The sequence below is a fragment of the Quercus suber genome, unplaced genomic scaffold (genome assembly GCF_002906115.3).
Source record: "Quercus suber isolate HL8 unplaced genomic scaffold, Cork oak 2.0 scaffold_153, whole genome shotgun sequence".
NCBI lineage: Eukaryota > Viridiplantae > Streptophyta > Magnoliopsida > Fagales > Fagaceae > Quercus > Quercus suber.
In genome coordinates, this window is record NW_027069614.1 from 1,268,263 (window position 1) to 1,284,630 (window position 16,368).

At 37.7% G+C, this 16,368-nt stretch overlaps 2 protein-coding genes across 2 annotated transcripts; both read left to right on the forward strand.

The window, feature by feature from the left end:
• The first annotated feature begins 879 nt into the window (after nucleotides 1-879).
• On the forward strand, nucleotides 880-1,431 carry LOC112024926 (uncharacterized). Its single transcript, XM_024057575.2, has one exon. It carries the CDS (start codon nucleotides 880-882, stop codon nucleotides 1,429-1,431), a length of 552 nt encoding a protein of 183 aa, XP_023913343.2.
• Nucleotides 1,432-1,936: 505 nt separating this feature from the next.
• LOC112024925 (uncharacterized) lies at nucleotides 1,937-2,347 on the forward strand. The gene has a single exon (XM_024057573.2). It carries the CDS (start codon nucleotides 1,937-1,939, stop codon nucleotides 2,345-2,347), a length of 411 nt encoding a protein of 136 aa, XP_023913341.2.
• The last annotated feature ends 14,021 nt before the right edge of the window (nucleotides 2,348-16,368 follow it).

Consider the following 16,368-nt stretch of genomic DNA (forward strand, 5'->3'; position numbering starts at 1 on the left):
CTAGGCTACCACAACTCACAGGAAGCCAGCAAGAGTGTCTGATGGGACAGGCACTCGAGTAGGGGCTCAAACGATCAACAAGTGTAGAAATAGGATGATCCAAAGTGACCTATATAATGTAAGAGACCCTCCATGAGTGAGGGGGAGGAAAAAAGAGAGAAAAAGAAAGAGAGAAAGAATACGGTAGCAACTCGAATTGCACAGATACTCTATGTAACCAATTTGTCATGAAGAACTTACCCTCTCGGATAGTGAGTTCACTTCCTCGAACAACAAATTCATTCATCTCTATATTCCTCATTCTTGCTTATTCACTCTTTAAAAAACCTTACTAGCCGTTGTCAAGCTCATTGGGGCCTAGTTTTACAACCCCCTCTCTACAAATTTATTGTATTGGGCTCACTGGGCCAAGATCCATATATCTTGGGCTTGGGCTTCAAATCAAGTCCCTATAATTGGCACCGTTTGTGGGAAGAACTTATGTGATAGTGAATGCAGCTGCTAACAATGGTAGGCTCAGGTCTACACCAGGCTGAATCCATAACATCCCAGCGTGAAAACCCCCTCGCCAAGCCCAAACATAGAGGAGATCGAGAAGGCAGTGTGCACACTACACATACTAGCAAAAGCCATACTCGAGTCAGAAGTCACGTCTCTTAAGACCAGCTTCACAGAGCCATGCAGTTGGAAATTGACCAGTTAAAGAGGGAACTACGCCATGCACGATGAAAACGAACTCCCTCTAACTCTGATACTTCTTCTGATGACGAAAGGGACGTCAGTTACAGGTGAAGATCTCGAACCCCACCCAACGAGTCCTTCTTCTATGAGGAGAAACACCATTACGAACAGAGGGATAGAAGCCCGCCTCATAAAGGCATGGGAAATGATGCTGTGAGCAGGGCTTTGGACCAAATCTCCAAATCACCATTCACTTGCAAAATTGAGGGGGCTAAACTTCCTCGACGACTCACTCAACCTGCTTTCACCATGTATAACGGTAAAACAGACCCCGTGGAGCATGTGAGTCATTTCAATCAAAGAATGGTTGTCCATTCCAAGGATGAAGCCTTGATGAGCAAGGTTTTCCCATCCAGTCTAGGACTCATTGTGATGAGATGGTTCGATAGCCTGAAGGCAAATTCTATAAGTTCCTTTAAAGAGCTCACCCAGGCGTTTTGTTCCCGCTTCGTCACCTGCAGTAGGGTTCTCCGGCCCTTACCTTCCCTACTGTCCCTAAGCATGCGAGAAGGAGAGACACTAAAAGCATATTCATATAGATATTGGGAGATGTTCAATGAGATAGATGATGACTTTGATCATGTGGCCATCAGTATCTTCAAGCTTGGCCTCCTAGCCGACCACGGTTTGAGGAAGTCTCTAACTGGCAAACCGGTCACCAGTGCGCCAACTCATGGACTGGATCGATAAGTATAAAAGTGTTGAGGAAAACTAGCAGCAGGAGAAAGGAAAGGAGAAGGTTATCCCTCAGGAGAGGAGGGATTTCAAGTCGAACCGGTACAATAACGACCGACAATAAAGAGATCTTGCTGGGCAGTTAAGATCTACCAACCCTTAGGCAATCAATGCTATGTTCCAAGAGCCAGTGCATTAAGTTCTAGAAAAGATTATACATGAGCCATTCTTTAAATGGCCAAATAATATGGTGGGAAACCTCGCAAGGTGCAACCACAACCTTTATTGCCAATACCACCAAGACCACGGATACACCACAGAAGATTGTAGAAGTCTGTGGGACCATTTGGACCAGCTTTTCCGTGAAGGAAAGCTAAAGCAATTCTTGCACCACTCCAGTGGTCAAAAGGGCCAGATGAACCCAGAATCCTGAATAGATGATTCTTTGAGACCTCTCTTGGGAACGATAAATGTCATCTTTGCCATTATAGGAAGGACCGACTCCTACTCTTGACGAGTGATGTCTGTGGCTCGACTATCCAACGAGGACGCTAATCAAGAGCCAAAGAGGGCAAGACTAGAAATCCAGCCGATTTTGCGCTTCTCGGACGAGGATAAAATCGAAACCATCCAACCCCACAATGATGCCTTGGTGGTGACCCTCAAGATTAGGGGATATGACGTAAAGCGAGTAATGGTGGATCAGGGCAATGGTGTCGAGATCATGTACCCCAACTTATATAAGGGGTTTAACTTGAAACTAGAGGACTTAACACCATACAGCTCGCCCCTAGTGAGTTTTGATGAGAAGGTTGTCATCCCAAAGGGTCAAATCAGGCTACCAATACAAACAGGCTTAGAGATAGTAGAAGTGGACTTCATTGTGGTGGATGCATATTCACCCTACACTACCATTGTCGACAGGCCCTAGCTTCATGCTCTAGGGGCTGTCTCCTTTACCCTGCACCAGAAAGTGAAATACCTGTCGGGGGGTCAAATTGGGGAGATTGTTGGGAGCCAATCCGCAGCTAGACAATGCCTAATGGCCGCCATCCGGCATTAGCCAAAGGCAGAGTCGAAGAAGGCTTATAGCAATTAACAGATCCAGCGTCATCCATTGACGGGCCAGCCTAGGAGGCGAAGTGCGAAGACTTGGAAAAGGTTGTTATCGATGAGGATCTTGAGAAATTCTTTCAAATTAGGGCTCAGCTGCTTCCTTCAGAGAAGGAAGAGCTGATAGAGTTTCTCAAAAGAAATGTTGATGTCTTCGTATGGACTACTTACGAAGCCCCAGGAGTATACCTGAACTTCATTTGTCATCATCTGAATGTTAATCCGTCAGTTATTCCCAAGAAGTAACCTCCTCGGCACTCCTCTAGGGAACATTCAAACGTTGTCAGAGAGGAGGTGAAAAAACTAAAGCAGGTAAGGGCTATCAAGAAGGTGTTCTACCCTGAGTGGCTGGCCAATACTGTGATGGTGAAGAAGAAGGGTAGGAAATGGCAAGTATACGTGGACTTCACAGATCTGAATAGGACTTGCCTAAAGGATCCTTTCCCTATGCCTAAAATAGACCAACTGGTGGATGCAATCGTAGGCCATCCTCGAATGAGCTTCCTGGACGCCTTTTAGGGATACCACCAAATACCATTAGCCCTGGATGATCAGGATAAAACAGCTTTCGTCACCCTCACAAGAAACTACCACTACAAAGTGATGTCGTTCAGTTTAAAAAATGCAGAATCCACCTATCAAAAGATGATGACTAGGATGTTTGAGCCGCAGTTGGACAAAAGCATTAAAGTCTATATAGACGACATGGTAGTAAAAAGCAAGGTTGTGTCTGAGCATATAATAGACCTCGGAAACATATTCAACATTCTGAGGAAACACAAGTTGCGCCTCAATGCCTCCAAGTGCTCTTTTGATGTGGGGTCAAGCAAGTTTCTGGGCTACATGGTAACCCATAGGGGAATTAAAGTTAACCATGACCAGATTAAAGCAATCAATAGCTTACAACCACCTCAGGATCCCAAGGAAGTCCAGAAACTAATAGTTTGTCTGCTGCTTTGAACCTAGGCCTCCATAGCATAAATGAGAGTGAGAGAGATAGAGAAAGAGAGAGACAAGAAAGCTAGGTAAAGAAATCAACAATCTCCAATTAATGCCCAATACCACCATGGTGGACCTATATACATGTTGTAACCAACCACACTTCTAACTAACTCCCTGCCTTGCTAACTAACTGCCTTATTATGGTTACAATAGAATGTAGTGCATTTAGTGAGTACAATTATTTATTGTTATACTAATAGGTCTTGTACAATACTAACACAGGTGTCTAACATTACTTTCCCCATTTAAAGCACCTTGCCCACAAGGTGAGGAAATGTATTCTGAAGCAGGTGTAGAGACTCCCAAGTGGCATTTTCAGAAGAGCAGCCCAGCCATTGTACCAACACTTCAGTTACCACTCTAGATCTCAGTGACTTGGTTCGAGATTGTAGCACAGCAACAGGCTCACTAGACACCTGACCATCATCATCCATTGGCGGCAAAGTGGGTATGGAATGCTTATTTAGTCCAAGCTTCATCTTTAAACAAGAGACATGGAACACCAGGTGCAATCTGGACTTAGGAGGCAAAGCTAACTTATAAGACATAGCCCCTACCTTCTGCAGAATCTGAAAAGGCCCAAAAAACCTTGGTGACAACTTCCATTTCCCTTTATAAGCCAAAGTCTTCTGTCTATAGGGTTGCAGCCTCAAATAGACCCAATCACCCACCTTAAACGTCCTGTCCTGCCTGTGTTTGTCTGCTTGGAATTTCATCTTTTCTTGTGCAGTAGCCAAATGTGACCTCAAAGTAGTTAGAACTGCCTCCCTTTGACATAAAAGAGAATCCAAAGCATCCACACGAGTAGTACTAGGGATGTAACTTTGCAATTTGGGAGGAGCAAAACCATATAATGCTTCAAAAGGTGTAGACTTCAGACTGGTATGGAAATTAGTATTGAACCAAAATTCTGCCAATGCTAACCACTTAGCCTATCTATGTGGCCTATCAGCAGTGAAAGCTTGCAAATATTGTTCCAAACTCTTATTAATAATCTCAGTTTGGCCATCAGACTGAGGGTGATAAGCTGTAGACATAGCCAAAGTAGTACCTTGCAACTTGAACAACTCAGACCAGAAGAGGGAAGTAAAGGTAGCATCCCTATCACTAACCAATGTTGTAGGCAACCCATGTAATTTAAAAACATATTGCATATACAATGAAGCCACTTTGGCACCAGTATATGGGTGAGAAATAGGAATGAAATGGGCATATTTAGTCAATCTATCAACTACTACCAAAATCAATGAAATCCAAACTAACATCAGTCCAAGGAGTAGTAGGAAACTGAGGGTGATAAGCTGTAGACATAGCCAAAGTAGTACCTTGCAACTTGAACAACTCAGACCAGAAGAGGGAAGTAAAGGTAGCATCCCTATCACTAACCAATGTTGTAGGCAACCCATGTAATTTAAAAACATATTGCATATACAATGAAGCCACTTTGGCACCAGTATATGGGTGAGAAATAGGAATGAAATGGGCATATTTAGTCAATCTATCAACTACTACCAAAATCAATGAAATCCAAACTAACATCAGTCCAAGGAGTAGTAGGAATCTCCAATGGTTGCAGTAACCTACCAGGAACAGAAGTTTCAAATTTCACTTGTTGGCACACATCACACTCCTTCACAAATTGTTTGATGGTAGCCTTCATACCTTGCCAATAAAACTCCCTTTTAGCCCTTTGATAAGTCTTGAGGAACCCAGAATGACCAGCAACAGGACTGCTATGAACATGATGAAGAACTTGGGGAATCAAAGAACAACTTGGTCCCAAAAAAAAACCTTCCTTTGTAAAAGATCAAATCATTTTGCCAAGTAAACCCTTTGGGGGCAATACCAGACTGAATGGATTGAATCAATTGCTGTAATGATTGATCTTGAATATACCTTTCCTTCAGGGTAGTTAACCAAGTGGGGTTAGGAACAGAAAGAAGGAACAAACAACTAGACTTCTGAGAATCACACTGCTGTCCAAACTCAAAAACACCCTCAGACCTCCTAGAAGGAGCATCAGCCACCTTATTGTCCTTACCTTTCTTATACTCTACCACAAAAGCATACCCTAAGAGCTTTGCAAGCCATTTTTGCTGAGCAGGTGTGGCAATCCTTTACTCCAGCAAGAATTTAAGGCTTTGATGATCAGTCTTCATAACAAAGGGTCTACCCAACAAATAGGGCCTCCACTTCTTGACAGTAGTAGCCAAAGCCAACAATTTAGTTTCATAGGTAGATAAATGGAGATACTTACCCTTCAAAACTTGACTATGGAAGGCGATGGGTCTATTATCTTGCATCAATACAGCTCCCAACCCAAAACCAAATGCATCACACTCAATTATAAAGGGTTTAGAAAAATTAGAAAGAGCCAACACAGGTGGCTGAGCTACTGCTGCCTTGAGTTGATTAAAGGCAGCAAGAGCTTTTTCAGTCCATATAAACCCATCTTTTTTCAGTAGTTCAGTCAAGGGCTGAGCAATGGCACCATACCCTCTAATGAACTTCCTATAGTAGCCAGTAAGGCCTAGAAAACCCCTTAAAGCCTTCATAGTAGTAGGGGCAAGCCACTGTTGCATTGCAATAGTCTTTTTAGGGTTAACCTTAACTCCATTCCCAGAAATTATATGGCCTAAATACTCCACCTCATCACAGGCAAATACACACTTAGACATCTTAGCATACAACTAATGGGAAAGAAGAATCTCCAACACAGTCGTCAAGTGGGACAGATGATCATTTAAGCAAGAACTGAAGACCAAAATATCATCAAAGAAAACCAAAACAAACTTTCTAAGGTAAGGTTTGAAAATAGTATTCATAAGAGCTTGAAATGTGGAAGGGGCATTAGTTAGGCCAAAGGGCATTACAAGAAACTCATAATGACCTTCATGAGTATGAAAGGCTGTCTTAGGAATATCCTCAGACTTCATATGGATTTGGTGATACCCTGACCTTAAATCCAACTTAGAAAAAAGTGTGGCACCAACTAGTTCATCTAGCAACTCATCAACCACAGGGATAGGAAATTTGTCCTTAACAGTAGCCTTATTTAAAGCTCTATAGTCTATACACATTCTCCAGCTTCGATCAGCCTTACTCACAAGCAAAACAGGTGAGGAAAAAGGACTCTGACTTGGCTGAATAGAACTAACCTCCAATAAGTCATGCACTATTTTCTCAATTTTAGCTTTTTGAGTAGGGGTACCTGTAAGGTCTTTCACAGATAGGAGGAGTGCCTTCTTTAAGTATAATCTGATGCTCATGACCTCGAAATGGAGGTAGATGAGATGGTACTTCAAACACCTTAGAAAACTGCTTTAACAGGTCTGACAGTGTAGCAGGCAAAGAAGGCTGATCATGACCTGAAGTGGTGATAGCCTCAATGTGAAGAACCAACCCTTTCTTGACTGAACCATCAAAGAACTTGTCAGCATCTAAAAGAATAGAATCTAATAACTGCAGACCTTGCAATAACACCCTTTTACCCAAGTAAGAAAATTTCATGGTTAATAACTTGAAGTCCCAACTGATTTCCCCCAAAGTACTTAACCATTAGGTACCAAGAACCACTGCACAACCTCCCAAATGCAGAACATTGAAATCCACCACAAAGCTATACCCTTGCATAGAAATAGTAACTCCATGACACACCTAAAGTTTTAACAATGCTTCCATCAGCTACCTTAACCTCCAGAACTTGAGAGGTATCCAAATACAGTTGTAAAGTAGACAATTCAGTAGCATCCAAAAAATTGTGAGTGCTCCCAGAGTCAATGAGAGACACTACTTCATGATTTAAAATCCTGCCCTTAACCCTCATGGTCTGAGATGCAGGGCTACCTACTAAGGCATATAGTGTAATCTCAGCAGGTAAAGTCACATCTTCTTGCTTCTCACTTGCTTGATGTTCCAACACCACTCCATCATCCTCTAATTCTACCAGCTACACATCTGGCTTATGTTCAACTCCCACATCCTAGCCCTCCAATAAAAACAACTTTGCTCCCTTACACTTATGTCCCATCTACCACTTTTCATCATAGTTATAACATAAACCCAATTTCCTTCTTTCCTCCATCTGACTACTAGTCAACCTTTGAAGTGGCAATTTCATCTTGTTATCGATCCTACCTTCCAATTTAGGCAAACCCAATTTAGAAGGTTTTCCATTATCTATCCCATTCTTGAAAGTTTTCTTGCTACTCATTAGGTATTCTTCCTGAATTTTAGCTAAACCAAAGGCTTCATTAAGTGATTTAGGCATTAGCATTCTGACTGGTAACCTAATCTCATCTCTTAAACCACTTAAAAAACAACTCAACTTATGAGACTCAGACAAACCCATGACTCTATTAGAAAGAATCTCAAAATTACCTCTATAAGAAATCACTGTGGTAGTTTGTTTGAGACGAGTGAGGGCTTCCATGGGATCATCATAAGCTGAAACACCAAAATGGGTCTGAAGAGCCTTAATGAAAACCTCCCAACTCGCAAATCCACCCACTTGCTCAGCATCTTAGAACCAAATCAAAGCTTCATCATCAAGGTGAAAAGAAGCCACAATCACCTTCTGATGCCCAGGGGTGTTATGATAGGAAAAATACTAGTTTGCCTTGTATACCCAACACGTAGGGTTTTCTCCATGGAATCTTGGAAACTCTAGCTTCAAGTTCTTGATAAAATTTTGTGATAAAGCATCTGAATTTCCCATCTAGAGGGCTCGAGAACCTGAATTTGAGGCTTGTTGTCATTTCTCCTCTGTTTCCACCATTCTTTGCATAAACCCATTAATAGCTTGCTACTGCTTCTGAATTTCCTGTAAAGCATGCTCGTGATTTTCTGACACCTTAGTTAAAGCTGCGATTTTCTCTGAATTTTGCGAATTGGAACGAGTTTTAGTCATGGTGGTATGGAAGGATCGATTGCTCTAATACCAATGTTAGGATTTAGATGATTTAGAAGTTTTGTAGGTTACTTTGAGGGAACCTAGGCCTCCATAGCAGAAATGAGAGAGAGAGAGATAGAGAAAGAGAGAGACAGGAAAGCTAGGTAAAGAAATCAACAATCTCCAATTAATGCCCAATACCATCCGTGGTGGACCTATATACATCTTGTAACCAACCACACTTCTAACTAACTCCCTGCCTTGCTAACTAACTGCCTTATTATGGTTACAATAGAATGTAGTGCATTTAGTAAGTACAATTATTTATTGTTATACTAACAGGTCTTGTACAATACTAACACAAGTGTCTAATAGAGTTCCCCATCAGAAGGGTTCTCTTTAACAGATAAGCTTTCATTGGCTATAGTAGTAGCAGTGAAAGCAATGAAGTTTTCATTCTCGTCACACCTAGACTCATCATCAGAAACTTCATTATCACTAAGAGTTACAGCCATAGTCTTACCCTTAAATCTCAAGAATGTTGGACATTCAGATTTCACATGACCATACCTTTGACATCTAAAACATTGAGGACCCATAGAATTATTAGGACATTGACCTACTTTTTCTCTAAGTTTTTCAATGTTACTAACCTTAGTGGAATCATTCTTCCTAAAGTTTCTAAGTTCAGCAGTGTTCGTACCTCTTGCCCTTCTGTTATTATTCCTAAGAAAGTTTTTAAAATTCTTGGCAAGGTAAGCAATCTCTGTAGCAAAGAGCTCATTATCAAATTCACCAACCTCAATATCATCTACTGACTTAAGAGCCATTGACTTGGATTTGCTAGTTTTGTGTAGGTCCAACTTATAGGACTAAAGAGATCGTAGTTCATCAACAGGGATGGAGTCCACATCCTTATTTTCAGTGATGGCAGTCACCTTGGGTTTAAAGTCTTCAGTTAAAGATCTAAGAATTTTCCTAAAAATTTTAGGTTGATCATAGATTTCACCTAGATTATATGCAGAATTAACAATGTCATTAAGCTTAGCATAGAATTCATCAAAAGTTTCATTGTTAGACATCCTAATGCTTTCAAATCTAGATGTTAATTACTGCAACTTATTAATCTTGACAGCCTTTGTGCCTTCGTGCACAGTCTGGAGGATATTCCAAGTAGTGTGAACAACCTCAACATTAGTGATTCTCTTAAATTCCTCCGTAAAAACAGCGTTAAAAATAGCATTCATAGCTTTGCTATTAAACGCAGCTGCTTATTTTTAAGAAGTTTGCCACTCACAAACAGGAGTAGTGAGTTTCTCCCATCCGTACTCAACGGAATTCCAAACTCTCTCATCAATGGATTTCAGGAAAGCTTTCATCCTTACTTTCCAATAGGCATAATTATTCTCATCAAAGTGAGGAGGAATAACTAGAGAGTGTCCGTGTTCCATGACAACAGGGGTCAAGAATCAACTCAGAGATCAAAAGATCTACAACAAGAGAGCAACCTGCTCTGATACCTCTTGTTTGTTTTAGATCCCTTAAAACACAATTGGATTAACCTAGTTAATTAGCTAAGTGATTAACTTAGTCAAATTATACAAATCTAGGTTAACACAATCATATCAAGCATAGCAGCTGAAAAAATAAATAACACAATGATATGATGACCTAGAAAACCATACCGGTAAAAACCTGGGGAGGATTTAACCTAACTATCCTCAAGGTAAACCTGAATCCACTATGAAAGAATCGAAGTTTTATAATAGCGACTTAGACCACTAACATCCTATTGCTACCCACCAATAGAAACTTACTGACACGACCACGTGCAAGCTCCAAGACCATGGACTCCTTCTTTCTTGGATTCTTCCATCAAATACAAGCACTCCCGCTTGTGTTTCTTTAAGCTCTTATGGTAGCAACTAAATGTGTTGGAAAATTTAGACCCCGGTTGATATAATTAACAAGTTTTAAACCCAAGTTGTTAATTAGATTTACTAGTCGCAGACCCGCGCGTTGCGCGTGTTAATTTTTTAGATAAAATATTATTTTAGTCCCTAGACTTTATATAAAGAGTTAAAAAAAAAAAAAAAAAAGTTTCATCATATTTTTCATAATCTTGTCTATAACATTTTTTCCATTATCATATATTNCAACAATTTGATCTTATGGCAAAAGTTACATAAATATTGAGAAAATTTTTTTATATTACAATCTACTAAAATGTTTTTTAAATATTTAAATCTTTCTATTTTTCATATCACTGATGTGTTTTACAATTATCACATGTGTTAACTTAAGTCTTAATATCCTTAAGTTGTTTCGGCAAAAAAAAGAAAAAGTTGTCACAAAAGAGGAGTTTGTGTTAAGTTTTTTGCAAAATGAAAGTAAACAGTGAAATAATGATTCATGAATTAAAAAAAAAAAAAATTATCTATACATATTTATCTTGTGCTGTTGTAACTTTACATATGATTTTGCATTTATATGTTCATTTACTTTAATTTAGATGTTTATAACTTGATAATGAAATCTATAAACAAGGTAAGTAAAACAATCATATTTCTACCATTCAAAAAGTCACAATTTCTTTTTTATGAAAAAGGCATTTTACATTTCCTTGGAATTATTTTTAAATTTTTTTTTATAAAACCTTTGACATGCTACTAACCTAACCACTTCATACATTAAAAATATTTAAGGCTCATTATTATTTCCATTAATATATTATGGATATCTTAATTGATTGAGACCAAACTAGAGAAACGCCTTTCATATTTTCTTGAAAATTTAGAAGGAAAAAAAACCTTTGACATACCATTAACGTAACTATATTTATAACTATTTAAGCCATCCATGATATCTATTTTTATTGATAACCATAAAATTTACAACTAGCAAGTGAACATAAAAGTAATAAAGAATAAATGAAGGAAGAAAAAAATAAATGAAATCAAACGTCAATTAATAACCGTTATTTGGAAAATAAAAAGGTGGTCTAGAGGAATAAGAAATAAAATAAAGATGGCTATACAAAGGACATTGAAAACTTTATAGTGCAATAAAATCAACCATTACATTCACTTAATTAAATCAATAATCAACAATTAAATATTATAATACAAAATTTAAACTTAAGACTAATCAAACTCTAACTAGGGAAATTATATAAATAAATAAATAAATAATAAATATATATATAATCATAATCTTCATACACAATAAGTAGTTTTACCTCTTATTTAATGTTTATGTTATGCAAATCATCAACCAATAAATATATGATAATGGAAAAAATGTTATAGATGAAGAAGTAAAAGGAAATGAGAGTTTTGGAAAATTAATAATAAAAATAATGGTTAAAAGATATTTTAATTTTTAAATAATTAAGTCACCTTAAATGAGGAAATGTTTAAAAAAATATATAAGAAAAGTTGAAAACAAAAAATGATGACGTGGCGGCTGATGTGGCTCAACGTGAGCGTAGCAACATTAAATACTACGCTTCAGCTTTTAGTAATATATAGATTATAAATAAAACTTGTTAAAACAAACAAACATCAATATCATGTCAATAATAAATGCAGCGGAAAAGTAAATAAGATAAAATATGATGACTCAAGAAAACCAATAAAACCAACCAGTTTCACAGTAAAAAACCTGGAGAAAACCTTTTCGAAAAGCAATTCACTATAGTAAAGAAAAATTTTAGATTTAGTACAAAACCTTTGTTCCTAGACTCTACAATCCCGGTAGATAAACTCACAGCAGAAACCTCCTATTGCTTCAGAATCTCTGAACTCTTCAATATTGAACACCACCCTTTGATGATGCACAAATTCTCGTACGTGACTAACCAATTGCGCAGATCCCAGTACGCGACTTCAATCACCAACTAGAGAAGAAGATGTTGGCTACAAAGTTCTTCACTTCATTAACAATGAAGATCAAGAAGAACTTGGTTACAAAACCCTAAAGCGTAAAAGACGCAGTAACTTCTTTCAGAAAAAAATAAGGCATCAGTTACCTTTTGCATATGATCTCCTTGTATTCTCTTATATGACAGCCTCTAAAATAAGCCTTATATATGTTTAGGGTTGTAAGAAAAGAAACCCTATACAAATACATAAGCATGAGCTAAAAATCAGAAATCTAAATTCCCGTAACCTCAACAGATAGCAGGTGTCAAGCAGGTGTTAAGTTTTAATGAATCTCAATAGATACAGCTATCGAAAAGGTGTCGAGCAGGTGTCGAGGGGGTAGAAGCTTTTTCGATCAATCGACCAACTGTCGAGAAGTTATCGAGATTGCGATAAGATTCAGCTAAAGAGTTCAACAGATAGCCAGATGTCGAGGAGGTGTCGAGCTTTAAAATTCAGCACTTTCTCACTTGATTCTTGGACAAACTTGCACGACTTTAACACTTAAACTTGAAATAAGATTTCTTGAAGTATTAAACACATCATAGATCTATCCAAATACAAGTAAAGTGCATTTTGTCAAAGGATTAGCCAATTACATAAAATAGTGACATATGTTCCTAACAAATGAAACACATATGTCCTAACAAAATGATCATCAAGTTCTTGAAGAAATCTCCTCCTTGATAATCCTAAGTTTGTGTGAAGGAAACTCATCAAAGATCTCACAAGAGATTCACACAAACAGCAATATGAGCAACTTCTAAAACGTGGTCAAGGTTTGCTTTATATACATATGGCAAAAACATAAAACCCTAAACGTTTTAATGAGATAGGGATGAGTTGGAATTCTGCAGAAAAATGCATTCTGCTCGAGATTCGATCAAGCCAGGCCGAAATGCATAGTAACTTCTACATCAGCTTGATTCCAACTTTACATAAAAGACACAACTTTGAGCAAGCCTAAACAAGACTAAATAACTTGTTTTGATCGTGGTTTGCCAACAATACAAATTAGAGTTCTAAATACATTAATTCTAAGTCTTTAGAACCTAACAAATTTTGATAAATCTACTATTGGATTATATCTTCTTCTTCTTATATCCTTTATCTTTGCAAAATTTCTAGAAAATTTAAGATTAATAGCTATGTCATCAATAAATTATTCAAATTGCAAGTTTTTATAGTTTAAAATTATGCATAAAATATGAGCTTATAGATTATATAGTAAATAATATCCGGTTGACACAAAATTTGATATGTGTATTAAGAGCGTAAAGAATATACAATTTAATGATTAAACTTTTAAAATATATAGTAATATTGATATTATTTAGTAAGGTTGTAACCTACAACTAGTTTTGTAACTAAACTTTGTCCTTATAAAATATCATTTGTCATACCTAAACTACCAAACTCATTGGCAAAGTGAGCTTTGCCAATAGATTTCATCAACATATTCAGCAACTTCTAGTTGATCGCAATTGTCATCAATACTTGGTCGCTTTTCCAGCTTCATAACTTCACAGCATTCCTCCAGTAACTGCAACATAATACCAACTGTAATTGAAATTCACAAGAAAATGGTAAATACATTAGTAAAATATAATGAGTATGCCTCAACCTTTGATCCTGCCATTAATAAAGATGTATAAGATCTCCTCAGTTTCGATTTCCCGGAAATGACATCTAATACCGTACTTGGGTTGCCATTGCCATCAGATGGAAGTTGTCCTTGAGTGGCGGAACCACAACTGCAGCATTCTCAGAAATAGAAGATGTTACTGCACGCTGCTTCCTCCTTGTTCTTGCTTCTTAGAAGAGATTGCAACAACAGATGTTGACTTGTTAATATTTGATATGTTCTTGGATTTTGAATTCCTTTAGAGTATGACTGAGCAGCCTTACGAAACCTTAACATGAACACACAATTAAAGGAGTAGCCACATTAAGACGAAACTTCAATAGCTTAAGAATAAGCCTTTCCTGGAGAGCAACGCCAAGGTGTATTGTTAGAATCAAGGGCAACTATAAATGGCAGTCATTTTTAGACAAATCATCCACACTAATCGTAAGCGCTCAGCGCTGTATATTGGTCAATTGGTTAATTGAGGTACATATTTTTCTTTCTTGCTTTCTCTCTTTGCTTTTCCCATATCAGTTATCAATGTATTCTGATGATTTGCTCAATTTCTTCGCTGACAGGTACACTTCAAATTTCATTTTAATGCAAGAAACTTTGTATCTCATGGTGACATTGTTAGACAGATATCTCTAAAAAGCTACAATAAAGAAGAATGAAATGCAGTTGGTTGGTCTTACACCTACAACTAGTTTTGTAACTAAACTTTGTCCTTATAAAATATCATTTGTCATACCTAAACTACCAAACTCATTGGCAAAGTGAGCTTTGCCAATAGATTTCATCAACATATTCAGCAACTTCTAGTTGATCGCAATTGTCATCAATACTTGGTCGCTTTTCCAGCTTCATAACTTCACAGCATTCCTCCAGTAACTGCAACATTATACCAACTGTAATTGAAATTCACAAGAAAATGGTAAATACATTAGTAAAATATAATGAGTATGCCTCAACCTTTGATCCTGCCATTAATAAAGATGTATAAGATCTCCTCAGTTTCGATTTCCCGGAAATGACATCTAATACCGTACTTGGGTTGCCATTGCCATCAGATGGAAGTTGTCCTTGAGTGGCGGAACCACAACTGCAGCATTCTCAGAAATAGAAGATGTTACTGCACGCTGCTTCCTCCTTGTTGTTGCTTCTTAGAAGAGATTGCAACAACAGATGTTGACTTGTTAATATTTGATATGTTCTTGGATTTTGAAGTCCTTTAGAGTATGACTGAGCAGCCTTACGAAACCTTAACATGAACACACAATTAAAGGAGTAGCCACATTAAGACGAAACTTCAATAGCTTAAGAATAAGCCTTTCCTAGAGAGCAAGGCCAAGGTGTATTGTTAGAATCAAGGGCAACTATAAATGGCAGTCATTTTTAGACAAATCATCCACACTAATCGTAAGCGCTCAGCGCTGTATATTGGTCAATTGGTTAATTGAGGTACATAGTTTTCTTTCTTGCTTTCTCTCTTTGCTTTTCCCATATCAGTTATCAATGTATTCTGATGATTTGCTCAATTTCTTCGCTGACAGGTACACTTCAAATTTCATTTTAATGCAAGAAACTTTGTATCTCATGGTGACATTGTTAGACAGATATCTCTAAAAAGCTACAATAAAGAAGAATGAAATGCAGTTGGTTGGTCTTACTGCACTCTTGCTGGCATCAAAATATGAAGACTTTGCCGTGCCTAGTAACGTGGGCTTGTTATCAAGTAAGGCATTAAGGTGGTTGGATTTATGTATGAATTGCTAAAATAGAATCATACCCTGGGTCCATCGGTTTAATAATGGGCCAACCCTACCCTACATGGGTGGGTAGCAATCACAAAATATGAAGACTTCCAAGGGTACATGTTAATGAGTATAACTCGCTTCTCATCACAATTCGTTTTAATATCACTAGCTTTTGCCAAATTACATGCTTACATGACTTTGGTAGACAAATTGTTGGAGCATCCAAACCAAAAGTTCCTATTAGGGGGCGGCCCAACAAGTGCATGAGTTCGTACCTAAGTACATTTTAACCAATTGTGAATCTCAAATACTCCATCTCACGTCCAAGGCCCAAATTCCAAAGGCCTGGGGCATGGTCCAACAACAAAACGAACCAGACTCTAATGCCATTTTAGAGCATCCAATTAAATATCAAAAGTTTTAAGAACATATAACAATCCACAATTCTTGCCATAACTGTACATGTGGTAGGCTGTAAATAGTAAAGAAAAAATTGTGAGTCTATATAAAGTGATATGCAGTCAATTATAATTTGCCACGTAGAATGGTTGTGACAAAAATTATGACTTTTTATATGGTATTAGAATTATTTATTAAATATTCAATCTATTAGCTGAAGATCTAATGATAGGTTTTAAC